Below are 25,036 nucleotides of genomic sequence, written 5' to 3'. Positions count from 1 at the left end.
ACCTGACACAGATATAACAAAATCGCGTCGGCGAAACGGTCCATACACAAACTGGAATACTCGTAAATAGAATGGCGCCACCTTCTATGCGGAAAAAGCATAGATAGATAGATATACCACGTAGACTAAGAACGTAACATTTTCGTTCTGAAATCCACACACAATCTTATTTTATGCCAATAACTACATAAGCAAGTACCTACTGGCTGGTTGAGTTTATCTACGTTACTCCCTAGGGACTAAAGAACTCATTTTACTCCCGCCTCGTAAGGCTATATTGCCCTACTTTTAGAGCAGTGATTCCCAAAGTGGTCCAGGTGGACCCCCAGGGGTCCACGGGAGACTTGCTGGGGGTCTACGTAGGCGTGAACAAAAAATGGGGGTCCATAAGATGTTAATGGGGGTCCACGAAAATTTATCTGCTTTTGATAGTAAAGAGCCAAAATGTAAGCATAGTTTTTATAAGGGCCTACCTACATTGTTTTAAGTACCTGACTAAGCAGATAATATTTTAATAAGGCAAGCGACTGGACAGAACTCAGAAGCGACACAATTTTTATTTTTTGGCGACTTTAAGAATGTGGTAGAAATGTAGCAGCAGGGGGTCCACCGAAACCAGTAAAATTTTGAAAGTGGTCCACGAGAAAAATAAGTTTGGGAACTACTGTTTTAGAGCATGAGAAGTGAAAATGGTTTTTGGCGTTAGGTAGGTACAGTCGAGTTCATAAACTTGTGAGCAAAAATTTGATCAAAAATATCTGAACACGACTCTATTGTTAACGGCGTAGAAGCGTGTTCAGATATTTTTGATCAAATTTTTGCTCAAAGTTTATGAACTCGACTGTACACCTATGTTGAAATAGTGACGGCAGTAAAGTAACGATATGATCCAAAATAAGATTACTGTTTTTTTAAACAAACGTTTTAACTATGCGGCTATTTGGTTTCAACTGTAAATTGGCCGCTTTTTACCCGACTGCGAAGAAGGAAGGTTATTTTAAATAGGTCACTTAAAAATAGGTAATAAAGTCGTATGCAGTATGTAAATGGCGTTAGGGACTCGTCAGTTTCTGAAGATTCAAATGAAAAAGAAAAAGGACATCTTTATTTTGTTTCGAGAGTTCCGAACTACATTAGCAAACTAAGGGTCTGTTTCACCACACATAGACCAAATTTATGAGACAGATAAATGTGATGCTGCCTCTGTCTATTCGGATCGGACAAAATAAACATAGACGGCATCACAGATATCTGTCACATAAAAATTGACCATAAGTGGTGAAACAGGCCCTAAATTAAGTGTACTTACTTCGATCATGCAGCTGCATGAGCGGCAGTTCTATAGGGCGCAGCGGGTCGGGCGGCGCGTGGCTGTTGACTCCGGGCACTCGCGCCAGCGCCACGAACGCCTCGCCCGCGAAGTCGTCAGCGGTGAGCACGTCGCGGTCCCACACCGACAGCGCCAACGCCGCCTTCGGGGACCGGCACGACTCCAGCGATACCGCGAACTCGAAACACTCGTCCCATATAGGGTTTAGGGTTTTCTGGGTGAAAAGGGACGTTTACATATTAGATGCCTAAGTTTACTTCATATAAAACCAAGCAGAATTCTATTTCTCATTTGTACGCCGACCTACGTTAATAGTAGGAATTAAAGTAATATGTTGACAAATTCCTTTTGATTCGTACGTTACCTACGTAATTGGGAAAAAAAGTTTAAAATGATCTACAGTTATCATCATAATTTTATCATAGGTACATCAAAGGTATGGTCAAAAAAAGAAGTGATTGCAGCAGAAACTAGGAAAAAAACTTGATTCCAAACTATCGGGAAATCAAAAAAATCCCAATCCTTATTATTAAAGGCTCTTGATTGCTTTCAAACTGACATCACTAAGGCACTATATTATAGTAGAGTAATTTTATGATAAAACTTGTGATAGATACTGTGTTAATGGTGGCTACAAAATACATATATGTATTTTGTAGCCACCATTAACACAGTATCTATCACAAGTTTTATCATATATTATATATAATATAGGGCTTATAAACTGATGTTATAAAAATAGTTAATAATGTTATTGAGGAAGGTGACATTGTCACAAGTCGATGATACTTGAAATTACTCTACCAACCAACCACCAAAGTACCAAAGTAGCCACCAAACCAACCAACCAAAAGTAGTTACCTACCAAAGTAGTTAGAATGTCGTTATCGTTTCTTTTACCTACACAGGTCAACACAAATCCATTATTTTTATGAAAATAAATAACACTTATCGCCGTCCCCGGGGAACAAAATGATAACCGCCATTATCTTAGTTTTATTTTTATGCCATATTTGGAATCCGTAGGTGCCAAAGCACCTGCTCAATTTTTTTCGCAAATTTTGTATGGTAAACGACAAAATTAAAAAAAAATACAATATTTTTCAAAATTTTTATTGATATCCCTTTTAACTAGAATAAAAATGTGCAGTAAGTTTATCATAAAATAATTAAAGCTCATCGCATGACAAACAACCATATTATTATGTTCTCGTCAAAAAATAGATCGCATAGTAATGATATGCGGACTTATCATTTTATTCTCGTCGCAAACCGCTAAATACTTTTCGTGCAATGGCGCTCACCAAAACGACGCATTTGAAACAGAACTAAAACTTACTGCCATCTCCTTTTGTCACATTGCACGGGACGAATATTTATAAATTGCAATGGTTTATATCGGCATATCAAGTGCTAGGCACGTGGCAATGTTTATTTACAATAATAAAATGCCTCTCAGTGTGCTCTCAAACCAACTTACTAAAACATTGTGTCGGCGTTTTAATGTTTGATTTCGAATATTTAAGTGCTTAAACTATATTATAATTATTGGTGTGATTGGAGTAACAGTGAAGTGAGTGACAATGAATAAACAAAGGACATCGCGTTTAATGACTAAGTATTATGAGTAATGTTAAACTAATTGAAAAAGGCAAAATAATGAGAATATTGGTAAGTATTTACATATTAAAACGTTTTATGAATTGTGTATTGCACCATTTTAAGCATGATCGACAAACAAACATCGACTGTATTCATAGAATAATATACATGTATGTAGACATGTATATGATTTAAGACAACTAATTACAGAAAAAAAATGTTCTGAATTGAACCAAGATTTCTCACCAGATGTGTCCAAATAATGGCCTGGTCCAGAGAGATTTCAAAATTAACAGCTGAGAGTTCTTAAAGTATTGGAGGAGACTCAGATTATTTTAAACAAGCCTTTCAGAACATAATAAGCACTCCATCAACTTTATCGAACATTTCCCTCGTATTGAATTTTGTGGATTTTATAGCATCACCTTCAATCGTTTATGAACAACTGATCGGGACTCCAGCAGCACACACTAATTATTCTAATGATTTGACACTAATCTCGACAGATGAATGTAGGTATAGGACCCTTTCATAAGAATTCAAAACGGTGCCATAATCAAAAATTCGTTAGCAACCCACAGCCGTCAACATCGTCTAATTCTAGAAGTATTTTTGATGATCGAGAACAAGAACTAGCGTCGCCTTTTGATGGTAATGATTTTGATGAAACATTACAGAGGAATTTAATTGTGTAGCAGTGTAATCTCAGAACGATTGTCGGTATTTCAAGCATGGCGTATAGACCAGCCCTCCAGAGCCCTGACTCTCAGAGTTCTCCTGCCCCTCACTATCTTGACAATGGGAGCCTGGTTCACCAAAGTCCTGTTCGACGCAGTTTTGCCCATCAGAGTCTCGATCGGAGTCCAGCCCATGATTCTTGCCCATCATAGTCTTGCGCAGTACACTCTCAGCCACCAAAGTCCTGACCATCAGACCCATAATCATTGTACTCTCATGAATAGTCCACCTGACTCTGAGATTGAAGAGGACTGTACAAATCATGACTTAACACAGAAGAAACTTACAAGGAAACAGAAACGAAATGATGACACAAGTCAAGACTCGACTAGCAAGAAACTCAAGAATTTAGGAGAAGCAAATACAGGATGCAGATCAAAGAAATCATTTAACAAAAAGAAAATAAAAACTACTAATAAATGTGGCGAAAAAAATAATGAAAATGTGTTAAAAAGAACAAAAAGAGAACATAATGGCCCAATATTATAAAATCATGAGCGAGGAAGTTAATCGTGAACCATTTAATAGTTAAGGATATTAATTTAATATCTATAGTTCAAACACGAACACCTTCGTGTTCGTGTTTGAACCCCCCCGCTTCACTTCGTGTTCCCGCTTGTTTCTTCAAACAAGCGGGGAACAAGACAAACAGCAGCTCCTTTATTCAACCCAAATCCTGTCTCCAATTTTGAACTGCAAGTGCTGTGTACAGAGCACATGCCTATAAGTAAGGCTTTATTATGACGACTTCATTAGTCTTTATGGCTTTTATGACTCCCTGAGCATCAATACCAGTACTGCAATTAATGAAAACCAAGAGGAAGATGATGACAATTGATTTACCTGATTTCATCTCTATAATAGTCACCCGGGTTAATGCTCAATCAAGGAAATGATTTTATAATTATTGTTAGACTGATGAAAAATAATACCAAATTCGTAGGTTATTTTGTTTGATTTTATATACTTTAAACTTAAAGTGGTAATTAGTCTTTGAAAATAATCTTTTGTTTTTAGTTACTTTATGAAACTGGCTGGTTTATTTTTATTTGATTAAGACTATAAATGATTGCGACTATACTTACATTTCAGTGGTAGTGTTGCACGTTTTATAATGGAAAACTATGATTTTAAGAAATTAAAGACTGTTTTTTTAGTATTATTGGAATCGTTCGTAATATATTGCAATGTTGATTATCATATTATTGTTTTATTATAAAACTTTCCTAAAAACCTTTAGTAAAAAAAATATTCCTAATAATTACGGGAATAAAATGGTAACGAACTATTATCTTAAACGCCGCTCACACTGAAAAGTAGTCGAATAAAATGGTACACCAATGGTATAATATTAGTGTTTGATCCTGATAAACACCGAATAAAATGATATACGTCTTAACGCATAATAGTCAGTGATCTATTTCGACTAAGTTACTATTTCTTAAATATCTTTCTTTTGACACATTTCTCGTGTATCACAGTAAGATATTGAGATGTAATGAAAAATTAAGTTTACATAAAGCTAACTACCAACTGTCTACGTTTATCATAAAGGTCACAATTAAGCAAAACATGTTTTTGATTTTTCCTGAAAAAATTAGTTTTTGCAGTTATCTTTTTGTTCCCCGGGGCCGGCGTTAGGTAGAAACAGTAGGTGCTATGCGTACTTTCTAGCTAGGTAAACTGGTAGGTAGGTAATTGCAAAAGTTTAATGAATAAATTTCAAATCAAATGGAAGCAAGACTTTCATTGCTATTCGAATTCCTAAGCCAGTCAGACTTTTTGAACTGAAAACACGTTTGCAGGATAAATAATGGACTCTCAAGTTATTAGAACAAACTTTCTATGAAAACTAGATGTTACCTACCTTTTGAACGTTAGTAGTTTGCTCGTGGGCTTTTGGAAACAAACGTTTGGGTGACAGCTCTAGTACTACGAACGGGTCACTAAGACCATTTGGATCCAGAGGTATGACATCACGAGCTGACAGTACTTCCACAGACAACGAGTCGTGGTTGAAATATACCCTGTTAAACAAAAATACATTGTACATACATCGCAGTTTTTGGTTTATATGTTGTAATCAATTAAAGGCTTTTGATCGACCGGACCTGACTAATATAGATCCATAAGGTGAAGGTAGTGGTGTCCGAATTTGTTCAGCGAGCCTGTCGGCGAGCCAAAGTTCAAGCAGCTCTTCAGTAGGAGCTTGATGATACTGCATTCTTTGTTCCACGCGACCCCATTCCGCGTTGTGTACTTCTGACATTGGTAAACCTGATAGAGACGAGACAGTAAGTATTACATAATAAGTCAAGGAAATATAACAGAAAAAAAGGAAAACTGATACCTTTTCCTTCAGCGTGAAAGAACTCAGCTAATAGATCCAGCGCTTCTCTCAACCTGGAATGGTAGACTCTTGGCCTCTCGGCTCCCCCAGCGTCGGCCTGAGTCGACACTTCTTTGAGCACAGCGTTCCAGCAACCTGCTAGGGCGCGGATGAACACGCGGGGTAGAAGCCACGTGTTCAGAGATGAGAGATGCTGGTCGAGGAACTCTAGGAGAGGTGTTATCGCCTGCAAGTTCAAATACGTTACAAACCAGCTTATAACAGCTGAGTAAGTCCGCGCTTCTTTATCAAATCCATTGACTATAAAAAAACTGATCAAATAATTATGTCGTATCAAGCATATTGAGGCTTCCGTTTTTAAAGGAAGTTAAATTACATACCTAGTTGCCATAAAGATCATTACGTCGCTAGCATAAAAAGAGGGATGCTTTCATAAAAACATCTTGGCAGTTGTACATCTTTTTATGTGTGTATATTATGTACATATACCTATCTCAGGTACTAAAAACCTGCATTCAAATGGAAAATATTGTAAATATTCTTTGCGTGCTAAACTTTGATATTATTTTCCATTTTTCTTGATGTAACCCGTGGTTTAAAAGTTAGAAGGGGAGAAGTATTTTCTCTCTAGGTTGCATAAATAAGAGAGAACGCCAAAAAGTAAGAAATACTTTTATGACATGCCTATGATCCCACACTATATAGCTCATTTCATAAGTACTGAAGGTGGTGTATAGGTACTATATGCGACGACGTAGCATACCTGTGGCGTAGGCAAGGTGTCAGGTGACCAGGCTAGATGGAAGACGGCCTTGCGGAGAGGAGGACGCGCGCGCGCGGCGAGCGGAGCGGCGGCGCGACACGCGCGCGCGTCCAGGGTGCCCAGTGCGCCGCGCACCAGTTGCCGGGCATTTTCGTCGTTTGCACTATTGAAGAATTCCGTCTTTTATAAAACAGTGGCTTACATCCATTCACGAAAACCATTACATTTGCCTGTTGATTTGAAATTCAGTTGAATTGGAATTCCCAAAAAATATGTGGTGGTCTGCATTTAAGATACAGGCTACTTTAGTATCCTAGTTTAGGCATTTAAGTTATTTATGAATTAGCATGATTTTGTATTATATTTAGGTACTCAGCGTTCTAGTAAGGTCTAGGTTTATTGTTTACTAAAACCTATAAGTACGTAATTTCAGCGCTTACTAACTTCTTTATGTGTAATCATTTTTTTTTAAACAATTTCAATTTCCGTTGTACGAAGAACACCAGTGCAGAAATTTCATGTCTTTTTTGGGATTTTTACATATTACTGCGGGAATATTGGAATATAATGTATCGGCCTATGTGTTATTTTCAAGACGCAGCAGCCAGGTATCTACAGCCGCCCTCTGTTTTAGCGTCAGTGAAAAACAACATAAACTTTCGCATTCATAATTTTTATAAGTAGGTAAATAACATGAAAAGAACTAAACTTTACAATACATTTTTAACTTAGACCAGTTTTTAATTGATGCGGTTTTTAACTGACTTAAAAAAGGAGATTATCAATTCAGACGTTTTTTTTTATGTTTGTTACTTCAGAACTCCGTCATTTATGAACCGATTTCAATTTTTTTTTCCTTCGTACAGGAATGCTTTCAATTAGGTTCTATAAGCACCAAATAAGGCTTTGATGATTGGATCCTAAGGAAATCGAGGGAACTCTTTAAATATTGTAGGGACACCTATGGTAATTTCGACATATTTAGTAGTAACTCGTGCATTTGCTCTTGAAAATCATCATTTGGTGAAGTGGAACTGAAGATGAAGACCACATTTGACCAACGGAGCGACTACTCCATAACAAGTACTTCACGGGTTGAATTTCAATTACTTTACCACAGTTGTTAAGCAATTTAAGCTCGTTGTAATCTTGTAATGTATATAGTAAAATGCGACGGGTGATAAAGCACCAGGACTCCTCAATAATGAACGTGTCTGCATCGGAAAAAGCAATCATTCGTAAAAGGTGACGAGCGGTTGACATTAAACAAGTGCATAAGTATTAGATATTTACACTAAAAAGCGTAAAAAATGTTATAACAAATAATTGAACCGACTACAAAAAACCATGAAAATAATTTTCCACCAGTCCGAAGTTGGTGCCTGAGCACGAGCCAGCAGGAGTGATTGAAGCCCAATATACTCGTATAGTATGTATGTAGGTGAGGTAGACGACTATAGGTCAACTCCTCCACTCCAGTCGGTTAAATTTTTTGTTATATTTTTTTTATTCGTCCATTTTATTCAAATGTGATAGGTATAATATAGAAATCATTAAAATATACATAAAAACCTATTTTATTCACCAAATGTATTCACGTAAATATCACACAAAACTCATTTGAGTGTTTACATAAATAAACATTACCTGGTCGACCGAGCTTTGCTTGGGCTAAAACTCGATAACAAGCGTTTTCCCAGAGACAAGACCAAGGCTAGATCGATTTTTCATCCCCGAAAACCCCCTACGTATCAAATTTCATCGAAATCGTTGAAGCCGTTTCCGAGATTCCCGAAAAAAATAAAAAATATTACAAGAATTGCTCGTTTAAAGGTATTAGATAGATATATGTACCTACTTAAGTACAATTTAATTAAATGTTTTAAGCTGAAACTGATTAATGTTTTTCTTTGTAACATATGTTTAACTGCTAGATCTACCAAATGGAGCAAAATGTTCCATTACGCTCGCTAGCTTCCATAAAAGTGTTTATTTAGAATTGTATTTAGAAGCCTTTCGACAACGTTTCGTAATTATTGGTCTGATTGTTATCGATTGCACGAAGCATAACGAGTGAACAGTAACTCTAGCGGAACGTTTGCGGTGTTCGTGTTTCCATACAAATTGAGATTTTAACGCGAACGCGATCGAGGCGTATTTTGTAACCGAAAACTTACACTAAGGGCACTGGTTCGGTAATGTTTAACGTTGACACCGTAATAACGGGTTTAGTGACAAGACTATAATAATATTTACGCAGTGAAAGCCCTAAAGTACTGCAGCATTAAAAGTTCAATTTTATCGGACACCGGTGAAAACAGATCAAGTGTCGAAACTCTGAAAGAACATCCGAGTTTCGCTCTTTTTACAAGTAATTATGACTTTGTAAGAAAATGCCGCTTTAATAGAGTTGTACCTACTTAAGTAGCGGAGCCTGAGCTTTTAAATACATCTCATTATTTCGAGAAGGTTATAAGTCACTACCTACGCACTTTTATCCATTGCCCATTTTGTGTCTTTACGTAACACATCATATTTAGTACAGAAATAATAAAATAGGTATCCGATGAATTTATGATTTTTTGAACCAAAATTTTTCCGCTAACCTTAATTAGTTCTATTTAACGTAAGTAGTAAACAAGTGCATTCAAGTGATCGATCGCCCGTTTCACGAGGCAACAAGGCCTTGATGCAACCGAGCAAACTTTATCGGGTGTTAGTACTCGTAAGAGCTATTAGGTATGTCCCGCGCGCTATCAGTCGACAGGTTAAGCGTCAGAGCATAGGAAAAACGGAGGTGCTAATTGAGTATTGGTCTATTGATAGATGCATTTACAATTCCGAAAGGCTGTTTGTGCCTGACACAGTACGCATAAATTTTAATTACCTGTTCGAATGGCCGACTCAATTTTAACATGAAGGGTTTCTGAATTATAAATAACATACGTTACCTATACATCTTTAACATTTAATGACTACCTTAAGAGTAGATAAGAAAATCAAAATGTAAGAATATTTGCTCAGTCTGTACCCAATTAAAAATTTATTCGCGGGTTAATAATATCTTGGTTTCTTTTGAAATCAAAAGCCCGTAGGTACATACTTTCCTCCTTCTTGAGGAATAATTTTCAAATATCTTTGGACTATTATTTTTATAATTGATCAACCTCACAATGAGCAGCAAGTAATTGATGCTTCTAATTGTTAAGGACCGTGAAGTGAAATACTCTCTTACGTTATAGATAATAAAGTTACCTTTAAATTGTATTATTAATTTAAGCATCAGTGGCGTATAGTAGCGTAGTTAGGGCGGGGCGGGGTGGGGGCGGTCTGCCCCGGATTGCACTTTTAGGGGGGCAACATTCGTACAATGGTCGCACTACGATTCGGACCGATTAGAATGAGCACGAAATTGGCACGGAATGGCTGATGCGAGTACACTATTCGGTACCTAATTTAAAAGAAAACATTACCACTCCTTGTAGTCGGGTAAAAATAAACCTGCAGCTTCTTTGTATCTATAATACAAATTTTAGAGATTATAAGAATATAGGAAAAGAGAACCTTGCATATTGCACTAATCCGAGGCTGAGCATACAAAAAGTTAATATGAAGCGCAGACAACAATTTAGTAAGATCAATTCGACCGACTGATAATAAGTCCCAAAGCAGGGAGAAACGGTAAAGAAACAGTGTCGTATAGTCGCATCTTAATTATCTCTGACGGATTAAGTGGTTTGCCAAGACCAGCGGCTGTGAGCTTATAATCAGAGTTTAAGAGCGAACTTCGACCGTGTAGGTGCAGCACCATTCCGCTGCCGCCGCCGCCTATGCGCGTGCCCCTGTCCCATTAAGTTGCACTTACATGTGTTCGTCGTCGTACTCCGCTAACGAGCGCCGCACGTACTCCAAATTATTGACAATAGTGCATATCTCCTCCGTTGTCTTGTTTTGACCTGCATACAAATTTGTTAGCTTAGTAATCCTTCGCTTCGTTAGAGAATAATCTTGAGGTTTATTCAAATAACTTAGCCGCTTTATGTTTCATAGGACTTTTTAAAATGTAAAACAACCGTCCGGAGCGTAATTCTGTGGTGAATTTGAATTCGTTCTTTTTAATCCCATTCAGTAAAGTAGACCAGCTGCTTATCATAAAATTTCAACCGGAAATTGCAGACAGGGTGAAAATGCTGTTTGGTGTTTCCACCGTGACAGTTTCGCCCTGACAGTGGAGGGCGTGCTCGGCGACACCCAGCACAATCGCTTCCAGCTTCTCTCTTCTTGGCAGGATCCTGGCCGCCCGCCCTCACCGGGAAGTGTTCAGTATTTGGCACTGTGCAGCAAGGGTACAATCACCTGCATTACTGTCTGCCACAGCGAAGCGTGAAAAAATATCTGACACGTCTTACCGGCCCTAGAAATAGAGTCGTATCAGATGTTTATGTCAGATATTGGTGCTGGTGCACTCACCGTGGTTATCGTAATAGCCCTGGTCGGCCAGTGCGCCGTGCACCAGGTCTGCGTAGTGCAGCGCGGTGGCACACGCAGCCTCCAGCAGCCGCAGTCCGCCGCCGCCCGTGCCCTCCTCCGCCGCGCCGATCGCGCGCCACACCAATCGCATGTGGTAAAGGCTGGACATGCCAAGAACATATACTGAGAAAAGTAATAATAACAAAATGAACAGATTACTACTTTAGTAACTACCTATATAATTAGTATTTTACATAATCAATTTAGAGTAAAGGGTCATTATTCGAGCGTTTATTCCGTATGATTTTCGTGGGCACATTTTTGTTGACACGGTAGAAGATTCTCTTATAGTTTCAAGGCTATTAGTTAGTAGAAGTACAGAGCGTCTAAAAATCATCGAACGAAAATGTCATCAAATTCTAGTGCCCATTAATAAAAAAAATGTGATCACGAAAATAAGGAGGATGAAACGCTCGAATACCATAGACCCCAAACACAAACTAGTTAGGCATTTATGAAAATATTATCTACTGAAAGCTCTCAAGCGACCCATACCAAATCAAGTGTAATTAATCTGCAGGTAGGTTGACACATTAATCACGATCAAAGTGATATTGTAATTGGGAACATGCGAGCAGAGAACTGAATTTTGAAATATATCATATCTTGAGTGAGACAAAATGCTGTAGCTGTCTGAAGACAAATTAAGTAGATATAATTTTTGTATAGAATCTAAATTTACAGTTGCTGTAAATCAAATAAATTTATAGTTATCGTTATCAAATCTAACACCTTTAAACGAGCAATTCTTGTATGTCGGCGGCCGATCGTAAAATTCGCCAGATCACGAAATTCTTAGGCATATCGTGAAATGGACATTCGCCATGTCATTAAAAACTCACCGTTTAACGATTTGCCTGGTGACGTTTAGGCATATTGTGAAATTCCTAGGCTTATCATGAAACGCCGCCATATTGGTTCTGGCACTTTGCCGGCCGCTACCGAGGCACGCTCTGTTCACTCGCTTGGCTCGTGCGTTGTGGTTACAATTCATACTAACCACTCCTCGCTTCGCTCGTCGTTCCTAAATTTTTCTTTTTTTCGCCATAACATGATGTACCTGGTTTTTACCGGGTACTTTACACACAGGTACAGGGGCTTTATAGCCAGGAATATCGACGATTGCGTTGCTCTAATCGATCTGCCGTATTATCTCTCAGGCACATCGTGATATGCCTGGCAAACTTTTAGGTATATCATGAAATGGCGCCTTTTCATGATATGCCTAGGAATTTCGCGATGTGGCGGATTTTACGATCGGCCACCCACATACATATCTACATATGCTTTTCAAACTCAAACTGAAACTCACAACATTTATTGACAAGAAAAACACACTACATCACAACAAAAACACAGTAAAAACATAAATAGGAGAAGAGAGAAAAATAAGAGACATTGTGCTGTAGTGTGATGCCAAAAGGACTCAGCTCAGCATGTGCCGTAGCCCTGTAACCAGAGCTGCACCGCTGGTTTTCAGCTGAACCCCGGTGAGTGTGCACCCACGTAACTGAACGCGTAATTATTGCGGGAAAAGAAAATATATAAGAAAATATATTATATGTGTCATGACAAATATAAAAATTATAAAATACCTATAAACATATATATGCGTGGAAATTTGTACAAGATGATTTAAAAATAAAATAAAAGAGTTGCAATAAATTCAATAACGACAATAATAATAATGAAACAATAATAAGTAAAATAAAATTAGGGACTTTTATTTAGTGATTTGAATGAAATTTGCTATGTGGGGCTCTTCGGTGGCGAACAGTCGATCTATCTTGGTTTTACCATTGGGAAAACACGTGTTACCGAGTTTTAATACGAGCGAAGCTCTGTCGAGAAAGGGAATTACAACAACAGTTAATTGCACTTGCATTTTTATTTCATTTTAAATTGCGTCAGTAGCAAATGCTGATATTAGCGGCGTATACGAGCTGATAAGCGTGCTTGATTTATGGACATACGTTTCTCGATTGTGGCCCCATGCTTATGAGCATGCAAAAAAAACTTATGCGACCCGCGAACAACACCCAATCTGAAAGCACCCTAAAATATATCAACCGCAATTAACAGGCTCCAGAACAAGTAACGTAAGGTTACGTGTTTGAGGGAACTCAGTTAATTTGGGTAGGTGTCATGAAAGATAAATTCATTACCAAGGTAAACGAAGATGGATAGCATTTTACGTTTCTGTTATCATTAATTTGCGATCGTAATAAACTCAGCCCGTTGGTCTTTGTTTTGATAAGTTGTCATGAAAATACACAATTATACGTTAAAGAACACGGACGAGAATAAAAATAAAAATTATAATGCATAATTCTGTATCGAGATCTTCACGCATATTACATGCAAGATACATTGGAAGTTTCCGGTTCAATTGTATCAAGATAATTGCCATAGTCGATATTTATTACGTTTCTGTGACTCACCTTGATGCAATATGTTATGTTACAAATACTTAAATCTAAAACATGCCACTTACTTTTAGTAAATACCTATTTATTTAGTGTTAGTTATATCCATTTTTCTTAGTCATTTTTGTTGTCATAGATTGTGTTTTTAACAAGTGGTTTAGCTTAACAGACTAAAATCTGAGTGTCTGATTAAAAATTCGGTGAGTTTGAACATTCAAAGGTACCATAAAAAAACAACTGAAAGAGCGAAAATAGGAGGTTAGCTCCTATTTTTTTTAAATCGGTTAAAAATACACAAAAGCTTCGAATTAGCGTCGTACGTTGTGCATGAAACCGAGGGAAGTCTTAGTTTCTTTATGTAAACTGAAATTACAGCAACCTTGCTATGTGTAATCTCTTCTTCTTTTTCTTAGCCATCTTCTACCATGTTGGTGTAGGCCTTCTTCAGCTTTCTCCACTTCTCTTTGTTCTGTGCTACTTGCATCCAGTTCAAACTGGATGATAGAAGGATCATCCATCTCATCTGCGGACGTCCTCTCGGGCGTGTCGCGCCCCATGGGTCTCCACTCCAAGGTCTTCCTGCACCACGAGTCGTGCTTTTGAGCGACATGGCCCGCCCATTGCCACTTCAGGGTATTCGATTAACAGCGTCTGCGACACCACTTTGCTCCCTAAGCCACTTGTTTGTTTTTCGGTCCCTCAACGTTATTTCCACCAGCATAATGTATAATACATGCAATGTGCCTTAAAACGTTTTATTTTTATTATATACCTAGTAATTACATGAAATTTTTTAACGCAATGTGGATTGCTTTGAATAAGCGTTTTCATTGTAGTCAACGGCCACAGTATTTAAGTAGGTACCTCGAAGAGAGTTTATTGATGTGGCAGCATAAATTGTGCGCGCCTGACGGCTCCAATCATTCGACTTACAATAAAATTATGAAAGTCCATAATTTAAATGTTTAATTGTATGATAAGGTCAATGAACTTCAAAATATTGAATTAATTATTTTTTAATAAATCTGCCGTTTGTTATAATACACCAACTAATTACCTAAAGCATAACGAAATATTGATGTTTCCTAAATAATGTCTATAGGTTTTCGGATAAAAGGCATCGTAGTTGTTTTTTTCGGTCCCCAAATTACTAAGATTGATATTTTATCCGATTACGTACTTCATGTAACTGACGTGTCTTTATTTAGTTTCTTCGGACTGTACTCGTAATATATCAATATATATGTATTGTATTATTTTAACAATACTTTTGATTTTCGTTTTTGTAGTTAGGTACACACTACCTGGTAGATATATACCTACGTACTTCAATCGTTGGCCACGCGTTTTACGGCGAGCCAAACTTTTATTTTCATGACTGTATATGTACATAATTATTTGTTCCCGCACTTCGATACGTAATTTATTTAGACAATATCTATGCATTGAATATAATATGTCGGGGGATATTGCTCACATGAAAATAAATTAGAAATACATTTAGCTTCTGTGTAGTAACAAGAAAAAGATGTAGTAGCCCCTACCAATTTATAAAATGTTTTTTTTATATATGTTAAGTAATTTTAAATAATATTAATTCATTGTGCAATAAACAGAATTAAACATAATAAACAGGTAATAGTAAAAACAACTAGCTTCGTTCGTTCAGAAGGCTCGAAAAAATTAAATATCATGCGAATATCGTTACATTCTGTCTTTCTGTCAGCTTGTTACCTCTTTAAGCTAAACTAATTCATATTAAATTCAGTACGGAGATAGTTTGAAAGGGAATTCTGAAAAGGACGTAGGAGAGTTTTTATCCCGAAAAATTGCATGTTCTCGCGAGATAAGTTACAAACGAATTTTTTGCAGACGGAGTTGCGGACAACAGCTAGTGAAAATCGGTAATGCACCACAATTTGCATAATATTTCTGGTATCAGCCAGATGAGGCTTGAACGGATTAATTGTCGACGTATGCTCAAGAGTATTTAGATTTAACGCCACCTAAACAATAAATAACTAAAAATATATGTAATAAAGATTCCCTGGGAATTTGGACACTTATAAATAGCAGGCGAGTGTCCATAAAACGTGACCGGGTATAATATGGGAAGAGTAAACAGGAGTAGTGATAAAGGTCGTCGCTCACCATGCGGCCGTGTCCACGGAGGACGTGCTGTGCTTCACAATGTGCTCGCCTTCCACCAGCCGGTCTGTCGACAATATCATCTCATTAGGGTCTTCTATAAAATATGTGTAATAATGTTACCATTACTTTCCAATTTAGAGAATCAAGAGGAAAAGGCTTAAAATATATCCGGTATAATAATTCAATACAGAAAGAGAAATTTACCAGTGCTTGCTGTGTGTATTGTTCCATTATTTCATCTTTATACTGGCAACCCAACCATTAAATAAGTATCTACACAAAATTTCGAAAGCAATATTTAAATTTAACGTTACAGAAGCATGTTCGTAATTACAGAAAGGGAAAGGATTATTATGTTCACGTGCAATAACAATGGCGGCCGTTGCTTACACGCGTGCGGGTCTACGCGGCTACGAACGTGCTCTTGCTACGGCGTAGCCGCGTAGCCTTGCTGCTTACTTATCGTTGTTCGCTGTATATATAACTCTTATCAGTTATTATTTTTTTATTGTTGTCGCTGGTATCATCATCTCGGCATATAAAGGTCTCTACCCACGACACCGTATCACACCTTGCATGAACGTAATAAGAACGTGTCAGCAGGGCTACTACGAAACTCGAAACTCGAAGTTCGTGTCGCGTGCGATCCCTGTGACTATTTAATACGAGAGCGAGAGAGACGATACGATACGAACTTCGAGTTTCGTAGTAGCCCTGCAGGCACGGAATGTATCGCGCATACATGACACGCGACGGCGAGAAACGTGTTAGTGGGCATTGTCTCGTACTTTTTAACCGACTTCAAAAAAAGGAGGAAGTTATCTATTCGATTTTATTTTTTATGTTTGTTACCTCGGAACTCCGTCATTTATGAACCGATTGGATTTTTTTTATTTCTTTCGTCTAGGAATGCTTTCAATTAGGTCCCATAAGCACCAAATCAGAATCTGATGATTGGATCCTACCTAAGGAAATCGAGGGGAATCTTCAAATATTGTAGAAACACCTATGGTAATTTTGACATATTTAGTAGTAACTCGTGCATTTGCTCTTGAAAATCATCATTTGGTGGAGTGGAACTGATGACGAAGATCACATTCGACCAACGGAGCGACTACTCAATAACAAGTGCTTCACGGGTTGAATTTTAATTACTTTAGCACAGTTGCTAAGCAATTTAAGCTCGTTGTAATGTATATGGTGAAATGGAATGGGTGATGAAGCACCAGGACTCCTCGATAATGAACGTCTCTGCATCGGAAAAAGCAATTTTTCGTAAAAAGTGACGAGCAGTTGACATTCAACTATTGCATATTACCTACTCTTAGATCTTTTACTCTAAAAATCTTGAAAAATAAACCTTAACGTTAATGATAAAGAGGTTGCAATGTGCATAATCTCTTTTGCGACTAAATTATCTTGTATGGGTACACCATATCCTTTATTTTTCCATTTTCTAGTATGAAGTACCAACTGGATTATTTTGAAAAAAATATATATTGTAGGCCTTTATATAAGCAATTACGTAACAAAAAACTGTTGGTGTCGCTCTTCTAGAAAGCAAGAAAAAAATACTGAAGTTTTATTTCCTACATTTATCCAAGTTTTTTTGAAAAAAAAAAAATATTATTTAAAGAACATGTGAGTCGAAGATGAAACTTACAGGAAATAATACTTGTCATGAGGGCGCTTATTAAAAAAATTAGTGAACGTTTGGTGAAAGGACCGCTTTTCCGGTTGTACCTTGTTTTGCCTAACAACTTTTTGCCTATTTTCAGTTTGCCTAATGTTAGATAAACTAATATTACTTAACCTAATGTTTCATTTTACCTAATTTTCAGTTTAGTGAAAGTCAATTTACATACAACTTACTTTACATAATTTTGTTTCGCCTAATTTTAAATTACCTAATTTTCATTTTGTATAATTTCATTTGATATAATGTTTGACTGACATAATTATATTTTGCCTAACATACATGTCACATAATTTCATTTTGTATAAACTTATTTCGTATAACGTTTGAATGGTATAATTATTTTTTGTCTAACATACATTTAGCATAATTTCATATTGAATAAACTTATTTCGTATAATGTTTGTCTGACATAATTTTATTTTGTCTAACATAAATGTCGGGTAATTGTATTTATTCTAATCACGGTTAATCCGAATACATAATGATAACGTTAGTTAATTCTAAAAAGTTTAGTATTATAAAACGAAGTCGGTTCTGGCGCTTCGCCGGCCGCTGCCGCGGCACGCTCGCTTCGCTCGCTCGGCTCGCGCACTGTAGGGTCGCAGTTCTACCCAACGCTCCTCCTCGCTTCGCTCGTCGTCGTACCTATTCCCTGTATGTTTAGTATTGTTATTTGCTTGAACCAAATAAAAATTAGTAGAATATTATGGATTAATTTATTTCAATTTTAACCTACCTAATTGACCTTATTTTATAATAAACATTTAGGTACCAAAATTAGGCATAACGTTAGTAAGCAAAACAAATATTAAGATAATTCAATATTAGACAATCCAATGTTAGTTAAAACGTTATTCGGCTATATGATGACTAGTTAGTTGAAAAAATGAGAATCGATATTAGTTAAAACGTTAATATGATGATGAAAATAAGAATTTTTTTCGATAAAATAATATTCGACAAAACAAGAGTTATGCAAATGATCACTCAGTAAAAATGAAAAGTCGACAAAATAAAAAATATGAATAATGAAATTATACAAATTGACTTTAGACAAACTATTAATTATAGTAAAAGTTGTTAGACAAAGTGAAATTAGGCAAAACATTTTTAGACAAGTCAAGGGAATACCCCGCTTTTCCATGCAAACACGGCTACGCTCTTTCAAATGTATTTTTTTTTGTGGAAGTGAAATCGTGACCATAAGCTAGTAAGTCATATAAAAAAATATCCTAGAGTATCACCGGCCCGGCTGAGAAGCAGCGTTCAGCAGAATAGTGATTAAGGCTACAAAGAGAGAAACCTCCTGATTTGACTTCGAGTGAAACTGTATAGTTAGAAATATACAACCATGTAATTGAGCAGTGGTAGCCTAGTGGTTTAACATGTGGCTTCTCAAGCAGAGGATCGTAGGTTCAGAACCCGGTTCAAACTTCTGAGTTTTACGAAATTCATGTGCAAAATTAACATTTGAAATTTACCACTAGCTTTGCGGTGAAGGAAAACATCGTGAGAAAACATGCTCAAACCTACGAAACTACGGCCTAAACTCTTTCATTCTGAGAGGAGGCCTGTGGCCAGCAGTGGGACGTATACAGCCTGGGATGATGATGAATTATGCCATTAAAAGACAGTGCAATTCGAAACTTGCCATAGTGTTATGCTGTCAACATCCGGGACAACCCATATATAATGATACATGTCGGATTTAATTGAAACAAATATATCGCGAGCGACTGCTTGCTAATTAAATTCGTGTCACCATTGATCAGGATACCCGATAACGCAATAACTTAGTTAAACAAAATCGTCCCAGACATATTGTACAACTATACTAAAAACATCTTGCATCTGGTAACATTATGTTTGTGTTGCTCTGAGCATGAACTCTGGTTGAGTTCAAAACGCGTCAGCGTACCGAGGGTGGTGGTGGTGATAGTTAAGTTTGTGTGATTTTCGTATGTTCTTACAGTGTGGAGGTGGAGGAACTGCATGAACACACATTTGCAAGGTCACGGGGGTTCTTAAGATCATAATAAAAGATAAATTTTTAGAAGCATAAAAAAAAGAAAGAAGTCAGCGACTAAGTATTGCTTGTACTTATAAAATAATTTCATATCTTCTTTTACATTGTCGATCGTGCTCTTACTTCCTTATCCACATTGACGTTATAAACAAATGAGAGTTCCTTCATATTGTCATATTTTATAAGGGAATTGTTAGCATAGTCGAGGTAATATCGCTGTCGCCTCGGCTTGTTTGGAATGAAATAAGCTAAACTGCCGCCAAAGAAAAATGCTTATATCTCGGCTTTATTGTGTGGCATTCGCTTTGTGTTGTTAATCGAGAATACTTCCTTTTATAAGCTGTATTTTTAAGGCACCTTGTGAAACAACGGAAAGTTTTGTATTAAGTTTTTTGTCGTCCCTTGCTGAGCTTTTTTAGATCTCGTTCAACAGAACTGACCATAAATACATCATTGCTTTCTCCGAATTTTTCGAATCTATAAATTATTATAGGTATTTACTTAATAAATAAATAGTCGCTATTATTCAACGAAGCACGTTTAGCAGAAACAGTTAATCAATTTAAGTAACATAAATGTAACAAACTTCATGTAATATATCACACGTTTTCAATTAAGGCCCCTCCTTTTGTCTGTTTACTATTTCTTTTGAACAATTAAAACTTTGCTGAAATGATTATGAGAGTACGAGTTGAACTTTTCTTGGTCTACTCGACAGCTGAAATTTAATTTTGTAATTATCTTTATACCGTGCAGAGATACATAGAATATAAATTTGATATGTATACGTATTACGACACCGTTACTATGGTAACGGCGCCTATTACCGTGGTACTTAAGGGGTAAGAGCATTTATTGAACTTTGGTGTCGTAACTTTTTGGGCTCATTTTAGTTATTAGTATTTGATAAAATAATTATTGAAATCAAAATACCAAAATCTCCTATTACCGTGGTAATGGGCAGGCTGTGATTCTATTACCGCGAATTGAGCTTCTATAAGGGTATAAAAAATAGCAATATTCTACCATCGGTAAAAGGAACCCGACTCATGATTTGGAACCTTATATCGAGGGATTAAAAAAAATGGCTTCGGTTTTGTATTATTATATAAACCAAGTTTTTTTTTGAGAAAACTAAATAAAAACTGAAATATGATTCAAATAGTATATCCAGCCCGCTGAATTTTTTATGCTCTACCACAAGTAATAGTGTGATGTATATATGCTGAGTAAAAGTCACAACTTTATAAAAAAAACCTGCACTTACGGTAAGTACCCTAAATGTGAATTATTTTAACAGAAAAATAAAATGTCACTCGGTAATAGATACTTCTTTAAGAACCTATCACCGACCCAAATACAATTGAATGGGTCGGTAATAGATTCCCATACATTCTATTACCGAAGGTTATGCGATCATACCATCGTTAATTGGCTTAATTTGGAGTATTGTAAAATGTAATTCCGACCCCTATCAACAATAGGATAGAGTTGTTTTTGCATTACAAATCAAAAATATTACAACCTTGGCATAAATTACTTAACTGGTAAGTAAACAAAATTTAATCGCAATATTTAAACAACTTGGCAAAATAACGGTTTCTCTATAGAAACTACAAATTCAGTATTGAAGATTTTGTTAAAAAATAAGAGTTTGTTAATACTTTTCATACCACGGAAATAGTTTTTTAAAAGCGTGAATAGATCAAGATTGGAATAACTGTAACAAATTATATATACGATTATTTATATCAAAAATAAAGCATGAAGAACCAAAATCACCACTTTAACTATTACCGTGGTATACAAAAAGTATTTAGATCTCGTATAAAAAACTATAAAAAGCCATTTAAAAACCATAACATTAGTTCAATTGCCATAACTGTTTTATAATGTGTTAGTCCCTAAGGACTTCTATAGTAGTTTATGTATAGAGTGGCTGTCTATTAGTGGCGTAGCGTCAGATATTTCCGTGGTAAAGCCGAAGTAAAGATCACCAACATCCTTCTTAAATAATTTGCGTCCTGTTGTCGTATTTCGTAAATATTGGGCAAGCCGGTGGGAATAGGGTTCTATGGACGCTTCGCCACTGCTGTCTATGCCTCTCTCTCTCGGCTCTCATCTCGTTGTACGAGTCGGTTTGTGATTCTAATTAACTATGTTAATAAATGAATATCAAGTCTTAGGTGTTGAAATTACTATTATAAAACAATAACTATTATGTAAAACACTAAATAAGATTCGAGTCCGCTTATATGTGGTGTCACGCGTTAATTAGTATGGCAAATCCTCTTCCTTCGGTGCCGTTTCGGAAAATCACACTATCCGTGAGTCGACTAAATAAGCTTTTATCGTGTAAAATATTTTTTTTAAGAAATCGATCGGTTGCATTATAAAATGCGTATTTTAAGAGCGTTTATACCTGCTGAGCTGGCAACGATGCATTTTTGTTAGTTTTTCTCGATTATTCCATATTTTTTTTATAAAAATAAAAATGTTGTCTGATAGAACACTTCTTAATATATAAATTAATTTGTCTACTCTAATAATTATTCGTGATAGACTTTTATATTCTTTAAAAACGAATCAATGTTTATTAACGCTCATAAATTGCCGCGGTGATGGTCGCCGATTTCGATACCCCCGGTAATAGGCGTCGTTACCTAGGCGCTTTATTTACGTAGCGTAGTAATCAGTTATTATAACTAGTAGTGAAATACAAAGTAAGAAAGGTGAAAATATATAAATTTTGTTTTTACTACAATGTTACAACTTTACTTACATTGTTAAATCCACTTTACATTGTTCTGCGTACAAATACAACAGCAAAACATGGTGATCAGTTAAATCTTAAACCACTTACCGAGTAAACGAGTGAAGTTAACACTTGTAAAACTCCAAAAAGAAACTTGTCTTTATTATTCTACTAGGCGATTTTAATTTATTGTTGACCGCTAGCCGTAGTAAAAGCTTTCGTGTTGTTACACCGTTTGGTTTGTGATGCTTATCTAAATGCTAGCCCAACCACGGGGTGTGAACCTCTGACTTTTCCTCAACGCTCTGACCATTGATTTGAAAATCACTCTTTTTCCCACCATGTTACGTTACAATTTCTGTAAAATAGTTTGAGGATGCCTACAACAAGGTTTAAACCGTATCGATTATTTTCATTGCTGCGGGGGCCACTCCGAAATTCGAAAATCGAAGTTCGTGTCATTCCGTCTCTCTGATACTTATACTATTTAGTACGAGAGTGAGAGAGACGGAACGATACGAACTTCGGTTTCGAATTTATGAGTAGGCCCTCTGTTTCCGAAATGTTTTGATAACTGCCAGTTTCATAGTGCGGCTCGTGCATGAGATTACGATCGAGGGAAAAGAATTATACGGTCTATGTATTTTTGTGGTATTTTTATTTAAATAACAATCCTTCTAAGTAAAGCTATAAATTATTTGGTTGCTTTTAAATGATGAACCAAATTTCTTACTATTTCTATAATAGTAAAGTTTTCATTATTATTTCGATCTACGTAGTTTTAGAAAAATATTTCCATATTTTTTTTGGATAAAATTGTTGAAATTTTGAAAACTCTCAATACTACAACTAACCGAGCAATATTTGTTTAATGTTAGGAGTACTATGTATTTTACATACGCACGAGTACCTTCTAAATTTTGTAAACGGCTTTTATTTTACTATTTCGATGAAATTTCAAATTATTTAAATAAAATCTAGAGGTTTTTGAGGGTAAAAACTTGATCCAGTTTGTAGAGTAAGATCCCAGAGCCACCAGAAACAACTCATCAGGAGGGTATTCTAAAATATGATGCTTTCTATTAACGAATGGCTGAACTATTTGGATATAAACTTAGTGTTTATGCTTATTTACAAAAGTCTTATTTATTATCTGTTCAAAATTAAAATTTATATAATTCTTCTATATTATGAAGAAAAACATCAAAACTTTAATTTTATGGGAGACATTATAGACCCGTCAATATGAAGAAAATAAACAAATAAAGAGGTAAGAAAAAAAACCGGCCAAGCGCGAGTTGAACTCGCGCGGAGAGGGTTCCGTACAATGCCAAAGTCACATTTTGTTTCCTCTATTTTTTGCGGTGCTTTTTAAATTAATATAAAATAGCACATTTGAAAACCTCCCAGTAAGACGCGAGTTAAGTACCACTAGCGCTATCTAGTGTTGTTATACAGTACTTTCATTGTAGCATGGTGCGGGTGACACTCGATGCCCGTTTCGTTTTACTCAAAAAAAGTTTATATATAGAAGTATATTTCAGTTGTAGCCTAAATATGACATAAAAAACTATGTTATTCAAAGCACAATTAAGTGGAGAAACGTAATATGCATGTAACGTAACACCAGAGACTCGTTTAGTGATGGGACCTAATGGATCTTGAGTTATATCGGTACTTATTAATTGGTAAGTAACGAATATTTTTGCAAACTCCGTTTAGCCTTACTTAAGTGGCAAATAATATTCCAACCTAGAATTTCACTAATATTCTCATCAAAATTAGCGTAATAATCGGATTAATGACGACATTAATTAGGATAAAGATTTTAAAGTATTAGTTTTATCGACTCAAGTTTCGATACTTTGACACTCTAGTATTGTGATATTGACAGCTCTGTCACCCGCACCATGCTACAATACCATGGTACTGTAGCGAACTTTTTTCCGTAAGTGAACGTACTAGGGTATATTGCGTTTACCACGTTATTTTCAATTGATAGAATTCTCATAGGTTTTCGTGTAATCTACAAGCACTGAACAAAATTTTGTATTTTTTTCAAAATTTTAGGCTCAGTAGTTTCGGAGATCAGGGGAGGAGGTAAGGGCAATATTCGTCTTCTTTCATGAATAAAATCAAAACTATTTATTTGATAATAGTAACAAAAATATATTTGAGATCCTCATAACGAGCCCTAGCATTTGATATAACACAGTAATTTGTCCCCCGAAAATGACCCTTATTTAAAAAAAATATTACACCATCCTACCTAATTTTACCTGATTTGGTGCAGTAGATTCGGAGCAAATTGGCTGTGACAGACGGACGGACAGACAGACAGACGCACGAGTGATCTTATAAGGGTTCCGTTTTTATGTACTGAAACCTAAAAACTAACTTTCCAAATTTAATTATTCGGTCTCATAATTTTACTTTACGGATTTTATAGCAAGGTTTATTAGCCCGAAATACATTCTGCATAGCACTAAACCTTATAAAGTCGCATAACTCGAATTTATGTGACAAGCGATTTATCTCCTGAAAGCAATATGCGAGAAAACTTACGTGAAACATTTACTTAACTGAAACTCTAGCTTTCCGAAACAATCTATATAAATGCTCACTTAAATTTTAATAGTGGCATATTTGCTGGTCTATGTTTCGTT

General features: G+C 36.2%; 1 protein-coding gene and 1 long non-coding RNA gene across 2 annotated transcripts in view; one reads left to right on the top strand and one right to left on the bottom strand.

Annotated features, from left to right (window-relative positions):
• LOC141430437 (uncharacterized) overlaps positions 1 to 25,036 on the top strand; it is a 205,413-nt gene that overhangs the window by 16,536 nt on the left and 163,841 nt on the right. The window lies entirely within an intron of this gene.
• The window catches only part of unc-13-4A (BAI1 associated protein 3), a 138,887-nt gene that overhangs the window by 4,288 nt on the left and 109,563 nt on the right, over positions 1 to 25,036 (bottom strand). Inside the window, 8 exon segments of the mRNA XM_074091126.1 lie at positions 1,310 to 1,544; positions 5,538 to 5,697; positions 5,782 to 5,947; positions 6,021 to 6,246; positions 6,784 to 6,946; positions 10,649 to 10,739; positions 11,254 to 11,414; positions 15,891 to 15,954. Of these exon segments, the coding sequence (XP_073947227.1) occupies positions 1,310 to 1,544; positions 5,538 to 5,697; positions 5,782 to 5,947; positions 6,021 to 6,246; positions 6,784 to 6,946; positions 10,649 to 10,739; positions 11,254 to 11,414; positions 15,891 to 15,954 (1,266 nt within the window).

This window comes from Choristoneura fumiferana, chromosome 8 (genome assembly GCF_025370935.1).
Source record: "Choristoneura fumiferana chromosome 8, NRCan_CFum_1, whole genome shotgun sequence".
Classification (NCBI taxonomy): domain Eukaryota; kingdom Metazoa; phylum Arthropoda; class Insecta; order Lepidoptera; family Tortricidae; genus Choristoneura; species Choristoneura fumiferana.
This window is presented reverse-complemented; position numbering and strand designations above follow the sequence as displayed.